The 17,814-nt window shown below is 45.8% G+C and overlaps 1 protein-coding gene across 4 annotated transcripts in view; it reads left to right on the top strand.

Moving 5' to 3' along the window:
* ABHD2 (abhydrolase domain containing 2, acylglycerol lipase) overlaps positions 1–17,814 on the top strand; it is a 119,748-nt gene that overhangs the window by 14,987 nt on the left and 86,947 nt on the right. For all 4 annotated transcript variants that reach the window (XM_055417797.2, XM_088829631.1, XM_088829633.1 and 1 more), the window contains exons 2-3: positions 14,376–14,479; positions 17,447–17,646. In XM_055417797.2, the coding sequence (XP_055273772.1) occupies positions 17,453–17,646 (194 nt within the window). In that variant the 5' untranslated portion in view covers positions 14,376–14,479; positions 17,447–17,452. The remainder of the gene's footprint in view (positions 1–14,375; positions 14,480–17,446; positions 17,647–17,814) is intronic.

Raw genomic sequence — 17,814 nt, 5'->3', positions numbered from 1 at the left:
TGGGCAAACTCATGGAAAAAGAGATCAGATGTGTGCTTACCGGAGGCAGGTGGCAGGAGGAGGGGAAATTGACTGAAGAAGGGCAAAAGGTACAAACAAAGGTCATACGGTTAAAAAGCACTGCTGCTGCTGCTGCTGCTAAGTCGCTTCAGTCGTGTCCGACTCTGTGTGACCCCATAGACGGAAGCGCACCAGGCTCCCCCGTCCCTGGGACTCTCCAGGCAAGAACACTGGAGTGGGTTGCCATTTCCTTCTCCAATGCATGAAAGTGAAAAATGAAAGTGAAGTCGCTTAGTTGTGTCCGACTCAGCGACCCCATGGATTGCAGCCTACCAGGCTCCTCCATCCATGGAATTTTCCAGGCAAGAGTACTGGAGTGGGGTGCCATTGCCTTCTCCAGTAATATACAGCATGATATATGAAAGTTGTTCGGAGAGTAAATCCCAAAAGTTCTCATCACAGAGAAAGTTTCTTTTTTTCTATTTCTTAATTTTTGTTTCTGTATGAGGTGATAGAGCTTCACTGAACTTATTGCAATCATTATTTCATGATGTAAATCAAGTCATTATGCTGTACACCTTAAACGTATGCAGAGCTGTATGTCCAATACATCTCAATAAAAGAAAGAATGAATGGAAGGGAAAAAAAGTCTTTTGTCATTTGATTATACCACAGGGGCTCTTAGGGTCAACTTCAAAATCCCCAGAGAGGGCAAGTGATCCCCAGAGCTGCACAGCACAGCCCATGGTCAGAGCAGGGAATAGCACCACATACCACCGGAAGTACATCGTATGGAGACGCCAGTGGGATGGGATCCCCTTCCTCTTCTGAGAGCCAGAATCCAGCACATCTGGGTCCTTCCACTTGAGCTGTGACCTGGACGCTGGGGACGAAGCTCTATTCAGCTCTCAGAAGCAGCAGAACTGATGGCAGAGGCTGGGTAGGGGCTCCCTGGAGGCTTGTGCAGCCCCAGAAGGGTGACTGTCTCGAGATACCCTGTCCTTCATTTTTAGCGTAAGGGCCTGAGTGTGAGTCAGTGCTTCCTATGGGTCTGCATTTAGCTGGTGGATTTTGTCTTCGGGGACTTGGGCACTTATCTCTGTAGAATCCATGTGACCTTTAAGCTTACTGCTCCAAGCCTGCAGGAGATCCTGTGTCCAGTCCCAGAGCCTGAGGTATATATTAATAAAACAGAAGTAAGTAAAGCATGTCTTACACTGCATACCCTTGCCCCTAGAACCTTCTCTCCCTCTTGGAAGGACAGGGAGCCCAGAACCTTTCCTGCTTTCTAGGCCAAGCCCTGAGGGGAGCTAGTCTCCTCACTACTGGCAGAAGGCTGAGCACCAAAGAATTGATGCTTTCTAACTGTGGTGCTGGAGAAGACTCTTGAGAGTTCCTTGGACAGCAAGGAGATCAAACCAGTCAATCCTAAAGGAAATCAACCCTGAATATTCATTGGAAGGACTGATGCTAAAGCTGAAGCTCCGGTACTTTGGCCAACTGATGCGAAGAAGTGACTCGTTGGAAAAGACCCTGATGCTGGGAAAGATTGAAGGCGGGAGGAGAAGGGGATGACAGAGGGTGAGACGGTTGGATGGCATCACCGACTCAATGGACATGAGCTTGAGCAAACTCCGGCAGATGGTGAAGGACAGGGAGGCCTGACACGCTGCAGTCCTTGGAGTCGCAAAGGCTGAGCGACTGAAAAACAATGGGCAGACTTCATCATCAGAGCCCAGAGCTGGGAGAGGCTGGGAGCGGATGAGCCCAGCCTGGCCCCGCGGGCATGTGAGTGGGCAGAAGTGTCTCTTCCTAGGGGAGGGGCAAGGGGCTGGGCCTGTGGCTTGGTTCTCCTCACAGACCGACTTCTTGCTGCCTACCTGGTGATAGGCAGGCGTCAGGATTATCAAGGGCCGCACGTCGTGGTCATGCTCCTATTACAGCTTCAAAGTGTGTGTCTTAGCCAAGTACTGTGCACCAGTCTGGCTCTGGGGCCTTTGGGACAGAATGCTCAGGAATGGGGACTCCCGATTATTTTTATTTTCTCATTAACTGAAGGTGGCTGTAAGTGCTTTGTATCGTGGGTCTGGGTGAAACTTTCTTCTCTGTTTTAGTGAGTTCCATGGGGTCAATGATTCTTCTTCTTTTTTTAATAAGTTAGAACCTAGAGTTTCTTTTTTAATAAATATTTATGTGTTTGGCTGCATTGGTTGCAGCGTGTGGGATCTTTGGTAGCACACAGATTCTCCGATTGCGGCATGCAGGTTTACCTGTTCCATAGCATGTGTGGTCTTAGTCCCGTGACCAGGGATCGAACCCATGTTTCCTGCATTGCAGGGGCAGATTCTTAACCACTGGACCACCAGGGAAGCCCCAGGGTCAGTCACTGTTCAGCCAAAGTCAGTGCCAGGCACTAGGTCTTGCCCTCCCACCCCATTCCTAGTTTCCTCCATCTAGAAGCTTGTTTGCTGGGTGGGATCTTTGCCGTACCCATCACATGCCCTGGAAGGTTTTTCTGTTTAATAAGTCTGGAGATGCCCTTCTCTTCAGTTGTACCTATCTCTTAAAAATTCCAGGGACTTCCCTGGTGGTCCAGTGGTTAAGACTTCACCCTCCAAAGCAGAGGTCGATCTCAGGTCAGGGAGCTAAGATATTACATACTTCCTGGCCAATAAAATAAAAACAGTGTTACAAAAAATTCAATAAAGACTTTAAAAATGGTTCACTTCAAAAAAATCTTGAAAAAAATTCCCGCGTACTCAGTTCAGTTCAGTTCAGTCGCTCAGTCGTGTCCGACTCTTCGCGACCCTATGAATCACAGCATGCCAGGCCTCCCTGTCCATCACCAAATCCCGGAGTTCACTCAAACTCATGTCCATCGAGTCGGTGATGCCATCCAGCCATCTCATTCTCTGTCGTCCCCTACTCCTCCCGCCCCCAATCCTTCCCAGCATCAGAGTCTTTTCCAGTGAGTCAGCTCGTCTCATGAGGTGGCCAAAGTATTGCAGTTTCAGCTTTAGCATCAGTCCTTCCAATGGACACCCAGGATTGATCTCCTTTAGAATGGACTGGCTGGATCTCCTTGCAGTCCAAGGAACTCTCAAGAGTCTTCTCCAGCACCACAGTTCAAAAGCATCAATTCTTCGGTGCTCAGCTTTCTTCACAGTCCAGCTCTCACATCCATACATGACCACGGGAAAAACCATAGCCTTGACTAGACGGACCTTTGTTGGCAAAGTAATGTCTCTGCTTTTTAATATACTATCAAGGTTGGTCATAACTTTCCTTCCAAGGAGTAAGCGTCTTTTAATTTCATGGCTGCAATCAGCGTTTGCAGTGATTTTGGAGCCCCCCAAAATAAAGTCTGACACTGTTTCCACTGTTTCCCCATCTATTTCCCATGAAGTGATGGGACCAGATGCCATGATCTTTGTTTTCTGAATGTTGATCTTCAAGCCAACCTTTTCACTCTCCTCTTTCACTTTCATCAAGAGGCTTTGGAGTTCCTCTTCACTTTCTGCCATAAGGGTGGTGTCATCTGCATATCTGAGGTTATTGATATTTCTCCCAGCAATCTTGATTCCAGCTCGTGCTTCTTCCAGCCCAGAGTTCCTCATGATGTACTCTGCATATAAGTTAAATAAGATGAACTAGGCAGTTGGATTTGTTGGTTTCTGGTAAACTGAGATTTTCTTTTGATATTACAGACTTTAATTACAGTATATGTTTTTTTAAACAGTGGGTTTTTTTAAATTATTTATTTATTTAGGCTTCACTGGCTCTGTGTTGCTGTGCATGGGTTTTCTCTAGTTGCAACGTGAGGCTTCTCATTGCAGTGACTTCTCTTGTCACGGTCTCTAGGACTCTGGGGCTCTAGTAGTTACGGCACTCGGGCTTTAGTCATTATGGCATATGGGCTTTGTTGCCCCATGGCATGAGGGATCTTCCTGGACCAGGGATCGAACCTGTGTCCCTTGCATTGGCAGGCAGATTCTTAACCACTGGACCACCAGAGATGTCCCACAGTATATGTTTTTTAATACATTGTTGGAGTTACCAAATCTCTCCATTAAAATGCCTGTCGTATTAGAAAACTGTTGGCTCTCCGTAGAGGGAAACCCTTGGCTTAGAATTTTGGGTTTGTCCTCAGGTGTGCATTGAATGGTTTCTTGACTGTAGAGAAAACAATTTTCCTGTACTTTTATTAAGTGCTTTACCCATTGTCTTCCAATAGAAAGTACCACTCTTTGAGGAAGGCTATTTGCTAATGGGAGAGGCCAGCTCCCTTTCCATAATTTAGTAAATTCATGTAAAAGGGCTCAATTCAATGTGCCTGCTTAACTGGTGACACAGTCTCCAGCTGTTTTTAGTTTAGTTACTTTCTTTTGTGAAACCTATGGTTTAGTAGTCACTCCTGATACTTAAGCACAAAGTTCACATTTTCTCTCATAGGATGACTTTGCTTTTACTAGACACTTGTAGGACACTTTCTGAAATTGCAACAGGATGAATGCACAAGCTTATGACTTTGTGGAAGAATATGGTTAAACGAAACTGTTATCACTTGGGTGAGTTTTCACAAAAAGGCAATTTCAAGCTCTTCATTTTGAACGCAACTGAAAGTGAGGTTAACCTAAATGTATTTAATCATTTGGAAATCCCCTTCTCTTTACCAAATTGCATGTTCCTTCCCCTCATAGGACCTGATTTGTAAGGAACTAGCAATTGGATCTTCCTGCCACCACCCACACCCCAGCACCATAACCTGGTCCCAGGCCGCCAGAGCTGGTCCCTGGTTTGATCTGCTGAAGGAAAGGGTCTGGGTACTTGATGCTTAGTGTTCAGAAATCAATCAATTAATTAATCAATATGTCTTGACATATCTGGAAAATACAATTAGCCCTGTCATTGCCAGGGTTCTCCCATCAATTTGGGGCTTGAGGTGGTGGCAGTGGTGAGAGGTGGAATTTCAAAACCAGGTTACCCTAAAGACTCAGCCCCCAGAAGTCTCCTTGGGAGGAGGACACACAGGATTGGAACAGCCTGGCTGTGCTGAGAGGCGGTTCTCTGAGCTGCTGGCCGAGGCACTGACCCAGAGAATTGAAATCTCACTGTGAGATCAGAATGGGGCCGAAATCAGCTCGGGTTATCAAGCGTGCACAGCTCTGGGTTGACTGGGACACACTTCAGAACCTTCCGTCTCAGCCCCGAGTCACTGAACACTTAACAAGTGCAGAGAAACAGCTCCCAAGGGGTGGCCAGGCTTTGTCCCAGCAAGTCTGCTCTGGGCTTGTTTCTCCCCTTCTGCGTGGCTGTGTGTGTGTGTACAACAGCCCTGGTTTCCTTAGTTAAATGGCAGATAAAATGGGGAGAAACTGGCCCTTTTCCTCCCTGCTTTATCCCCAAATATGTCATGTTGCCTCCATTTAGAGTTGACTACTTTTATCTAAGGGCTTCCCAGGTGGCTCAGTGGTAAAGAATCTGCCTGCCAATGCAAGAGACCTGGTTTGATCCCTGATCCAGGAAGATCCCCTGGAGAAGGAAATGGCAATGCACTCCAGTATTCTTGCCTGGGAAATCCCATGGACAGAGGAGCCTCGCATGCTCCAGTCCATTGGGTCACAAAGAGTTGGACACGACTTAGTGACTGAACAACTTTTCTCTTAAGTTGTCACCAAAAGGTGGACAGATTAGAATGACGTGAGTTTTTTGTTCACCATGTGATATGGCTCTTGCCTTCTCCTACACTACTCACAGGGCCTTCTGGAGGAAGCAAGCCTGCCCCAGGCATACTGTGCTGGAGTGGGATTTTATTTCAAGGCATTGAAGAGGTTTGCTATGAAAGCCGAGCAAGAGTAGATTTACAGGCAGGAAGGAGGTGCAGTTGGAGGAACGGTCTCCGTGGGAAAGGAGGGGTCCCTTGGCAGGAGAGAGGGTGTATGTGTCAGAAGCGGAGGTCCAGGCTATGGACTTCCAGACCCTTTCAGCATAAACGAAAATGTACTTTGGAACCTTGGTGATGAACATTTACTATCCAGCGATTTATTAAGTGTGTAACATGATTCTGCATTGGAAGAATCGAAAGTGTGTCCTGGGATTAATTTGAAACTTGTTGGAGGAGCCCAAGCAGTGGATCCACTAGTTATTTCATTGTTGATGAGGCCTCTGTGTCATTGGGAAAAGAGCATGTTTTGTGGTACTTGCTATCTGTCAGATTGGCGTTTACGAAGGCAAGATGGAAAGTGAAAAGAGGAGAGTGAAAAGGTTGGCTTGAAGCTCAACTTTCAGAAAACGAAGATCATGGCATCTGGTCCCATCACTTCATGGGAAATAGATGGGGAAACAGTGTCAGACTTTATTTTTCGGGAGCTCCAAAATCACTGCAGATGCTGATTGCAGCCATGAAATTAAAAGACGCTTACTCCTTGGAAGGAAAGTTATGACCAACCTAGATAGCATATTAAAAAGCAGAGACATTACTTTGCCAACAAAGGTCCGTCTAGTCAAGACTATGGTTTTTCCCGTGGTCATGTATGGATGCGAGAGTTGAACTGTGAAGAAAGCTGAGCGCCAAAGAATTGATGCTTTTGAACTGTGGTGCTGGAGAAGACTCTTGAGAGTTCCTTGGACTGCAAGGAGATCCATCCAGTCCATTCTAAAGGAGATCAGTCCTGGGTGTTCATTGGAGGGACTGATGCTAAAGCTGAAACTGCAATACTTTGGCCACCTCATGCAACGAGTTGACTCACTGGAAAAGACTCTGATGCTAGGAAGGATTGGGGGTGGGGGGAGAAGGGGACGACAGAGAATGAGATGGCTGGATGGCATCACCGACGATGGACATGAGTTTGAGTGAACTCCGGGATTTGGTGATGGACAGGGAGGCCTGGTGTGCTGTGGTTCATGGGGTCGCAAAGAGTCGGACACGACTGAGTGACTGAACTGAACTGAACTGAAGGCAAGATGGAGGAGAGTTTAATGGTGGTGATGTGTTAGCTATTATTTGGGGTTCACTTACTGTATACTGACTTCCCTGGTGGCTCAATCGGTGAAGAATCCACCTGCCCATGCAGGAAACCCAGGTTCAATACCTGGGTCTGCAAAATCCCCCAGAGAAGAAAATGGCAACTCACTCCAATATTCCTGCCTGGGAAATCCCATAGACAGAGGAGCCTGGTGGGCTACAGTCCATGGGGTTGCAAAGAGTTGGACACTACTGACACTTAACTTACTGTATATCAGGGATTGATTTAAAATTAACACCTTCGGTTTGCAGACAAGGCCCATAGGAGGTAAGAAATTTGGTCCAAAGACAAACACCAGACCTGGGGGCGGTGGTCAGGATTTGACATTGGGTTACCTTACTCCAGGGAATGAACCTAAGCATTATCTACTTCAGCTAGATTGGATTTGGAAGAGAGAAATCCTTTAAGAGTTTGGTTTGGTTCTCCTTGAGGTGTATTTGACGCGGGACCGACATCTGTGTTGAAGTTTGCTTGTCAGGTCCTTTGGGTGGCAAGGAAAAGGGGGCCCTCTGTTCCCAGCCTGTGATGTTTCATCTCTGGGCTCCCTCACTTCACTTCCCTAGAACAGGAGAGGAAAGGATGGGCCTGACAGCTGAATCTCAGAGGCAATGAAGCCAAGCCAGTGAACACTTGGGCCCAAAGTACAATTTGTCGTGTGTTATGCAAGTAGCCTGGGAATATCGTGTTGTTAGCTGACTGTGGTTTGTATAAGTTGGAACTTGTCTGGGTGACTTTGGAAAGAATGTGGCAACAATTCTCATCAACCTCTTGAGGACAGGGCTGTGGAACAGTTGAGTCAGGAGAGGTACTTTGGACCTGTTCTGTCATAGTTCTGGAGGTTAGATGTCTTAAATCAGGTGTCAGCAATGTTCTTTTTTAAATGAGTTTTTATTTTTTTAGCACCATGCAGCAACTGGGATCTTAGTTCCCTGACTAGGAATCGAACCTGTGGCCACTGCATTGGAAGCATGGAGTCCTAACCACTGGACAACCACTTCCCTGTTGCAAGGTTCTGAGAGCTGGCCAGGTTCTCCTTGAGAGCTCTGAAGGCAGTCTGTTCCCTCTGCCCCTCTCCTAGCTTCTGGGGATTGCTGCCGATCCTTGGTGTTCTTGGTTCAGAGAGGCATGACCCTAGTCTCTATAGCCATCTTCATTCACATGGCCTGTCCTCTGTGTTTTGTGTCCACATGTCTCTCTTCTTTCATGGACACCAGTTGTGGGGTTAAGGGTCACTTGAACCAGTGTGACTGCACCTTAATTTGATCATATCTGCAAAGACCCTATAGTCAAATAAGGTCGCATTCACAGTTTCCTGGTGGACGTGGATTTGGGGGGAACAGTGTTCACCCCATTATTACCAGGCATTGAGTCTTCTATGTGTGAGGTCTCTGCTTGGTGTTTTTCTCCTTTTCTTCAGTGTAAGTTTTAGGTTTTCAGTAAACATTAGTATTCCAGGGCTGAAACCCCACTCATGGAGTTGGAATGAATAGGATGGAATTATTGGCGTAAATGGCACAGCTGAAAATATATTACTGTTTAACTTATTTGCAGGAAGAACAGAGGCCCTGAGGGTTGTTAGTTCTTATGAGTTTTATTGTTTAATGGTCCACAAAGTAGACTGGAAAACAGGGCTGTCTCCTGTTACCGAGCCCAGAGAGAGTGTTTCCTGTGCTCTGAAGCCAAGGACTGCAACTCTATCCCTCAGAATCTCAGAAATTTTGAGCTGAGAGAGACCGTTGGCATCATCAGCTTCTAATCTAGTCCTCTCCTTTTACAAATGAGTTCTTTAGGGCCCAGCAAGGTTAAGTGACTTGTTCAAGGTCACCAGCTAAGAAGGGGCAGAGCAAGCACAAAGACCCAGGGCCCAGGCTGTGGCATCTCTCCTGGAATCTGTGCCTCCATCTGAAAATAACGCCCTTCATCATGGGGGAGCAGTGAGAAGCCCAGACCCTCACACTGGTGGAGATGGAGGTGCCCCAGCGTGTCTTAGAGACCAAGGTTGATATTGAAAGTTCTTTTCCTGTTGAGACTTTGGCAACACCTTGGATTACTTTTTAACTGTCAAGACGACAGATGGAATTTTAACTATCATTTACAGCACCAAAATCTCACTCATAAAAAGACTGTGTTAGGGAACCTCCCTTACAGTCTAGTGGTTAGGACACCAAGCTTCCACTGCAAGAGGCATGGGTTCCATCCCTGGTCAGGAAACTGAGACCCTAAATGATGTGTGGTGCAGTCAAAAAAATAGGAGGAAAACAAAAACTGGTGGGAGCAGAGAAGTGTGGGGCTTGGTGTGGAGGAAGCGCTGATCAGGCGCGCCGTAGGTGGGGTGGGGGAGGGAACGTGTCTCCTTTCCGTCTAATGTGCACTCAGCCCAGGCTGCCAGGGGTCCTTTTGAACTGAATTTCACTTGCCCGGAAAGGGAGAGCGGACACAAAAAGTGAGAATGTGCTTAGTCGTGTCCAACTCTTTGCGAACCCATGGACTATAGCCCACCAGTCTCCTCTGCCCATGGGATTTCCCAGGCAAGAATACTGGAGTGAGTTGCCATTTCCTCCTCCAGGGGATCTTCCCAACCCAGAGATCGAACCCATGTCTCCTGTGTCTCCTACATTGCGGGCCAATTCTTTACCCACTGAGCCATCGGGGAAGCCACCAAAAGTTCAATAGAAGCTAAGTTTGTTATGGCTGCGACAAGTGCAGAATATTAATTTTTAGTGGCAGGTCGAACTTAGAAAGAAAGAAGACCATAAAATAAAATGCAGTAAGAGAAATGAACATGAATATCAAAGAGTTAGTCCACAACTGCCAGTTAATTCCTGGTTTAATGTATATAGTGCACATGTATGCATGCACACACATAAACAATCTCCCTCACACAGACTTACACACACACTTCTTCTAAATCTACACTTCACTAATGCCCAGTTCTAATTCTAGCTGCGCCATAAGTCCTTTCCCCATGTATTTTTTTTTCCTGGACTACTTATTCTTGTCCCTAAGTTTCTAAATTCAATGTAGCCCTAACACAAACTTCTTTTCCCCCCAGCTAAAATGAGAATTCTATTTGATTGTGGTTCTGCACAATGCTTAGCACAGTTCCAGGCACACCATACGTCGATCATCAGGTCTTTAAGCCCACTGAAGTTCAAGGAAGGTGGTCCTAGCCATGTACAGTAGAACTACCCTGCTTCTCGGAGCTTCAGCTTAAGGCTCCGCATTTGGACCATAATAATTAGAAACCTCTCATAGGATTGCCTTCAGGAATTAAATCCAATTTTAAACCCTTGGTGTTTTTCAAGGGTTGAGGAAATTAATTCTCTACTGCATTTGCTATTAAAAAATCTTGTAGGAGGACATTGCCTGTCACATTACTCAAGGTCCCCTTATGTAAAGTCTCGAAGAATTTTTTTTTTTTTTAATAAATTTGTGCCAGAAAAATCCCTCTTTTCTCTGAGTGTCTTCCTGGGAGGTAAGAAGAGTGTTCCGTTCTGTTCTGTTCAGTCGCTCAGTCGTGTCCGACTCTTTGCGACCCCGTGGACTGTAGCCTACCAGGCTTCAACGTCTATGGGATTCTCCAGGCAAGAATACTGGAGTGAGTTACCATTTCCTTCTCCAAGTAATACATGTTATCTCTGCATTTTGGAGACTCTCAAGTCTGACTAGGTTTCCCTTTTCCCCCTGGCAGTCAGAAAGCTCAGATACAGTCTAGACTTAGTCACATGCTTAGTTTTATATATCTTGACATAGGTATTTTCCTTGTTCAGAGTTTCTTCATTTCTTTTTAGACTTTGTTCATTGCCATTGTGAAGCTATTTTTAGTAATAAAAAAATTGTAGTCATTATGAATTTTGGAAAAGAAAAATAAAAGTTTGCCTATGCTCCAATAATAACCCAGCCAGGGTAACATCCGTGAAGATTTAGGGAGATAGTAATTCCTCCTGTGTAATTAGAAATTACAGACTGAGAGAGTCTAGAAATAACAGCGGTTGAAACGTGAGAGCATTTATTCTCTCACAGAAAAGAAATCCTGAGATAGGCAGTGTAGGTCTGACATGGTGGCTCCATGGAATCATCAGGGACCCCGGGCCTCTGTCTTTCTCCTTTGCTGTCCTCTCAGCATGGCTCCTAGAGTGACCTCATGGTCCCTTCATGGCCCAAGATGGCTGTCGGAGTTGCAGCTCTCTTGCCTGCATTCCAGGGATGCAGGGAGGGAAAAGGACAGAGCAATTAATGCCCTGCCTTTTTAGGCGTCTCCCCAGAAAGCAGACCAGCCCCTTCAGAACAGGCCCACATTTAGTCATGTGGACTCTCCTACCTGCAACAGAGGCTGGGGTCTGCTGTTGTTTTTTTCTAGCTAGGCACGTTTTCTAAGATTCTGTTCTGAAGAAAGCAGAGACTTCTTTTGTTCTTTTTTCTTCCAGGCACTCCGCAGGGCATATGGGCTCTTAGTTCCCTGACCAGGGATTGAACCCATGTCCCCTGCTTTAGAAGCATGGAGTCTCCACCACTGGACTGACAGGGAAGTCCTGGGACTTCTTACTGGGAAGCACTCAGCAGTTAACTTCATTTCTGACTCTTCCTCTGTGCACGTCTATCCAGTATTTGCTTGAAGCTATCTCAAATAGTTTGTGGAAAGAGTAAAACTGCAGGAGGCTTCCCTGGTGGTCAGAGACTAAGACTCTGTGCTCCTGGTGCAGGAGATTCGGGTTCAATCCCTGATAAGGGAACTGGATCCCACATACCACAACTCAGAGTTCACATGTCCCAAGCAAGGGTTCTTTTGCCTTAACTAAAGATCCTACATAAAAAATAAAAAAAATCCCATGCCACAACTAAAACCCAGCACAGCCAAATAAATAAATAAAAATAAAATACTAAAAAATTAGTAGGAAGTTGATAGATGACTTCTAAAATTTAAAAAAAAAGGTAAAGGTATAAATAAACATCAGTGTAAATATCAATAAATAAAACATACTGCATCTTATTATTTGCTACTCTGCCTTTCCATGATTCTTTTGTATTAACTTATCATTTATACGTATACTGATAGAGTATGTTTTGAATATTTAATCAACATAGGCTTATTCAGGGCTAGTAGGGACCTTGGTTTTTCCTGGTGGCTCAGTGGTAAAGAATCTGCCTGCCAGTGCAAGAAATGAGAGTTCAATCCCTGGATGAGTAAGATCCCCTGGATAAGGAAATGGCAACCTACTCCAGTATTCTTGCCTGGAGAATCCCATAGAGGAACCTGGTGAGGGCTATAGTCCTTAGCATCGCAAAGAACTGGACATGACTCAGCGACTAAACAACAAGTAGTAGGGAACTCAGATTTCCCCTAGGGTTGCACATTCGGATGCCTATGGGGACCATTCAGGTACCATCAGTGATTAAGGAGGTCAGAGATCATTGTTGAGGACCATGTGGGGATGGTGGCCACCTGGAGAGAGCACAATCTGTCTAGAGGGTCAGCCCCGCTCACGTCCATTCATTGCTGCCATGTGAGAATGCTGGATCAGTTTCCCAAACCTTTGGATTTTTTTTTTTCTTCTCAAGAGAAACCAGAGATTCAGATTTTTATCTATAATTTCCTGGTGTTTATAACTTAGCAGCTAATAAATTCAATTTTTTAAAAAATGCCAACCAAATGCAATGCCATCCCATGGGTTGCCAGTTTAAGATCTCTGATCTGGCACATCCCTTGTTTTTTAGTGGACAGCCAAGCCCTGGAAAGGTCAGGTGGCTTGTGATGTGGCTGGAGACATGCTCCTTAGTACCCTGTCCCCACCCCCCAACAAAGCCTGGTCCTCTGTGTCCAATTTGTCTCAGAATAGGGAAAAATAATAAAAATTTGAATTTGAGCAAGGCTACTCTGAAGGTTAATTGAATCTCCCCTCCAACTGGCTTTCATTTTCTTTTTAAATCATTTCAGTGTGATGGAATCAGAAAAAACTGGGCTTGAATCCCAGCTCTACTATGTTACAGCTTCATGATTTTGAGCAAGCTCTTAGTGTCTCATTTGTGTTTTCCTGTACCATCCACTTTCTTTCTTATTTCTCTTTCTCTTTTCCTCTTTCCAAGTAGCGCAGCGTGGTGGTTAAAAGCACATGCTTTGGAGCCTGACATGTATCTGGTTTCTCTACCTTCTACCTGTGTGACCTTGGGCAGGTCACTCACGTTTTCTATGGCTCAGTTTCCTCATCTATTGTCGTTGTTCAGTCACTGAGTCGTGTCCGACTCTGCAGCCTCATGGACTGCAGCACGCCAGGCTTCCCTGTCCTTCACCATCTCCCAGAGTTGGCTCTAACTCATGTCCATTGAGTCGGTGATGCCATCCAACCACCTCCTCCTCTGTCATCCCCTACTCCTCCTGCCTTCACTCTTTCCCATCATCAGGGTCTTTTCCAGTGAGTCAGCTCTTCCCATCAGGTGGCCAAAGTATTGGAGCTTCAGCTTCAGCATCAGTTCTTCCAATGAATATTCAGGGTTGATTTCCTTTAGGACTGACTGGTTTGATCTCCTTGCAGTCCAAGGGACTCTCAAGAGTCTTCTCCTCATCTGTAAAATGGAAAAATGATAGTACCTACCTCAGAGGTACTCTTAAAAGCATTAGGACATGTTTTACATGAAATATAAGGGGACCTTGGCTCCTAGATGGTGGTGTCTCTCTCCCTCTCCCTTTCTCTTTTTTGTTTCCTCTGCTGCTTTGGAAGCCGTGGGTCTTTAACCCAGAGGGCCCGGCTCTGGTTCCCCATCTCACAGTGAGCGCTTTCAGCCCTGGATGTCCCAGTACAGCCAGCCTCCAGCCTGCAGTATGGCCCAGATCTGGCAGGTGTTATGGCTCCCCACTCATTACTTTCAGTTCTGTTCCATTTCTGGAACTGCATTTTTGAGCCCATCTGTGCCCTTTTACTTTTCTCAGCTCCTATTTTTTCTGTCGTTTCCGTATATTTGGAAGAGATGAAACAAGTCAGCTGCCTGCTATCTCGACCTAAACCTGGCTAAATTATTTCATCAGTCACACAGAGATGATCCTTGTTGTCGTCGGGTGTCTCTGAAAATGATGTTATGAGATAAAGGACAGAAGCAGCGTGAGTTTACATAAGCCAGAGTTGTGAATGCAGCAGATAACTCGTCCTGGAAACCACAGAGCCCGCCCGTCTGTGGATTCACCAAGATTTCCCCCAGCAGGTCTGGCCAAGAGTGCGTCACATATGTTAATTAAAGAAATCGTTTTTGGTTTTTTTTCCTAATGACTTTAAATGCAGACAAACTTAGACTATGCTTATATTTCAATTAAATGGCTTCTTTCTCAACCTTTAAAATGTCACTGTCCAACCTTTTCAGCTTTTAGGTTAAATTGAATAAGAGATCTGACCTGACTGGCCCGGCTGTTCAACTCTTCTTCAAGATCAATTTGTATTCGCAGCAGAGAGGAACCGGTGACGTAGGTACGTATTGGCGAAACTCTTATTTTTGGTTCTTCTCCCTACCTTCCCAACATTCGTAAGTGGTGAGTGAAAGTGGGGGTGGAGGGCCTTATTTTATGTTTTTAATTTAGATCAGCCGGAAAACTGGTCAAGCCACCTAGTGCTGCCTTCTCCTCTCTTTGCAATTAAGAGGACGAGGAGGATGTCTATTTCAGTTTCATATCACCAGCTTTGTGCCAGAGAAACTGGAAATCCTGCTAGGTTTTGGTTTCGGCCCCCCACTCACTACACTTAAAAGTCTCTATGAAAATTAAGACAACACTATTTCGATCAACTATACTTTGGTAAATAGCAAGCTGTATCATCTTGGATATTTGTTTCAAGTTGGTTCGACTGGCAGGTGGCAAGGTTTTGGAGATATGAGGGACAAGGACACAGATGGGACCACTGGAGCATCTTTGAGTGTGGTGCTGTGTGCTTGTTTAGATCACAGGCCCCCTGGAGAATCTGATCAAATCTGCAAGCCCTCTTCCCAGAAAACTGTACAAACACACACACTTTCACACATAATTTCAGGAGGTTCCCAGAAACCCATCGGGGACCTACGGACCCCAAGTTAAAAGAATCCTTGTTTTAAGGGTTTGGGGAACAGCCTTTGAGAGGCATGACCCCAGAAGTTAAGTTTTAAGGAAACTGTCAGCTCATAAAAGGTCAAAGGTTGATGCAGCTGAAAAGTATATCCTGAGGTCCAGCCTTGATTCTAAACCATGCCAGGTAAATTTCAAAAAAAAAAAAAAAATTATTTTCTTGCCCTGATGGTGAGTTAAGGAACTGGGTTCTTTTTTTTTTAATTGGACTATAGTTGATTTACAGTGTGTGTTAGTTTCCAGTGTACAGCAAAGTGATACGTACACATACATTCATTCTTTTTTAGATTCTTTTCTCATATAGGTTGTCACCGAATGTTGAGTCGTGTTCCCTGTGCTATACAGGAGGTGCTTGTTGGTTATCTTATATATATATATAGTGTGTGTGTGTGTTTATCCCAACTTCCTGATTTATCTCTCCCCGCTCACATTTCCCCTTTGGTAACCATCAGTTTGTTTTCAATATCTGTAAATCTGCTTCTGTTTTGTAAAGAAGTTTATCTATTTCTTTTTTAAAATTATATCCCACATATGAGTGATATCATAAGATATTTGTGGGATCTTTGATTGCCTTTCCTCCCTCAGTTGGAACCCCTGCCAGAGATGGTCTGCCCTGTATTCGCCCTGGGTCCTGTATTTGCCACAATCGCCTCGATTTTAGCAAAGGGCTTCCAAGACCTCTCTGGCCCGACTGTGGGTCTCAGATGAGTTCGTTTGGTTCTGCCCCAAACACATTTTTGAGAGATCGTTTCGTCCTGCCTCTTTTCTCTGAACCTCTGGCCACTGGGGTTGTCATGCTGTTTTCAGCAGAGGCTACTTGAAATCATTCCAGGGGAAGCTGTTGCCATAGCGACCTTGGCTGCCAGGAGTTACCATTTTCTTCTTTTTGTTAGCTTGTGGTTTCCCTGATTTTGAAGGTAACAGCTGATGTTCTGATTTCCTGCAGTGCAGCGAGGACAAGACTGGATTTTTGCTATTGTTGTTGATGTTTGTTTTTTTTAAAGTTTGGAGGGATGTATGTGAACAGTGTGTGTGTGTGTTTTGTGTACAAGATAAAGCTACCTGAAAAGATGAAGAACTGGATATATGTGTATATTTTCCATACTTCAGTTTTTAATTTTGGTCTAGCAGTTGAATGGTGGTCCACTTTTAGCCCAATTTTGGAGACTAATGACTGTAGGCAGTTGCCTTCAGTCGGGGGAAAAGTGACCGAGTTCCATTTCACACCATCTGCGACTCCTAGGAGTAAAGACCTCTGGGAGCTGGGCTTAGTCTGAACTTGACTCCAGCGCCAGGACTGCCTCCAAGGGAGTAGGTGGCTGAATCAGGCTCTTCCTGCTCTGAAAACAAAGGTGGGGCCCACAGGCATGACAGCCACACCTGGTGGCCACAGTAGTCCCGTCTCACGTCTCTGTCCAAGGCTGTAAACACGACACCTGATGCACAGCTGGTGCACCAGGTGCAGGTGAAGTCTGAGGAAAGTCAAGGCTGCCTGGTAACGGAAATCAAAGCTAGTCTCCTGCTCCCCCTTGTATCTTTCCAGCTGGACTTCTTTCTCCTGCTCTCATCAGGTTTTATTTATTTCTTTTTTAAACTTTTGGTTCTGCCACACTGCATGTGGGATCTTAGTTCCTAGACCAGGGAGGTCGGACCTGCACTGCCTGTGTTGGAAGGTGGATTCTTAACCATTGGGCCACCAGGGAAGTCCTCTCCTGCTCTCAGCAGGACGCTATTCTCAGCATTTTCCAGTTTGCTCATCTTAGAAATAAATGTTCATTTGTTGTTGTTCAGTTGCTAAGTTGTGTCTGACTCTTTGTGACCCCATGGAGTGCAGAACCCAGTCTTCCCTATCCTTCACTATCTCCCAGAGTTTGCTCAGACTCATGTCCATTGGGTCTGTGACACCATCCAACCATTTCATCCTCTGTCACCCGCTTCTCCTCCTGCCCTCAATCTTTCCCAGCATCAGGGTCTTTTCCGATGAGTCGGCCAAAGGATTGGAGCTTCAGCTTTAGCATCAGTCCTTCCAATGAACATTCAGGGTTGATTTCCTTTAGGATTGACTGGTTTGATTTCCTTGTAGTCCACGGGACTCTCAAGAGTCTTCTTCGGCACCACAATTTAAAAGCCAACACCCAGCCCAGTTTATCAGTGCTCAGGATTTTTGTGACCTGGGTTGTTGCCAGTTTGTTGGCGGCTGTAAGGGCACCGACAGGAATCAGTCAGGGTGGGTTCTGTGGGCCCTTCTGGATCGTCACCATTCCCCACTGGTTTTGTCTCTGTGTGATCAGCTCTTCCCTCTATACATGCTTCTAAACCCACCTGTACCCCTGCTCCCCAGATCAAGATGAATGCCATGATGGAGACCTCCGAGCTCCCAGCCGTGTTTGACGGGGTGAAGCTGGCCGCGGTGGCTGCCGTGCTGTACGTGATCGTCCGGTGTTTGAACCTGAAGAGCCCCACCGCTCCCCCCGACCTCTACTTCCAGGACTCAGGGCTCTCGCGCTTCCTGCTCAAGTCCTGTCCTCTCCTGACCAAAGAGTGAGTAGACTTCAAACCCACCTGTACGCCCGCCTGCTGATCTGTCTGTTGTTACACTGTTCAAAGAAGTACCTTCTCACCACGGGTCCTCAAGGCATCTATGTAAAATAGTGTCACTGGTGTTAAAATAGCCACCATCTCTGTAGGAGTCTGGCGCTTGAATCCTGG

This window comes from Moschus berezovskii, chromosome 21, assembly GCF_049115385.1.
Source record: "Moschus berezovskii isolate FMDL1 chromosome 21, NW_MosBer_1.0, whole genome shotgun sequence".
NCBI lineage: Eukaryota > Metazoa > Chordata > Mammalia > Artiodactyla > Moschidae > Moschus > Moschus berezovskii.
This window is presented reverse-complemented; position numbering and strand designations above follow the sequence as displayed.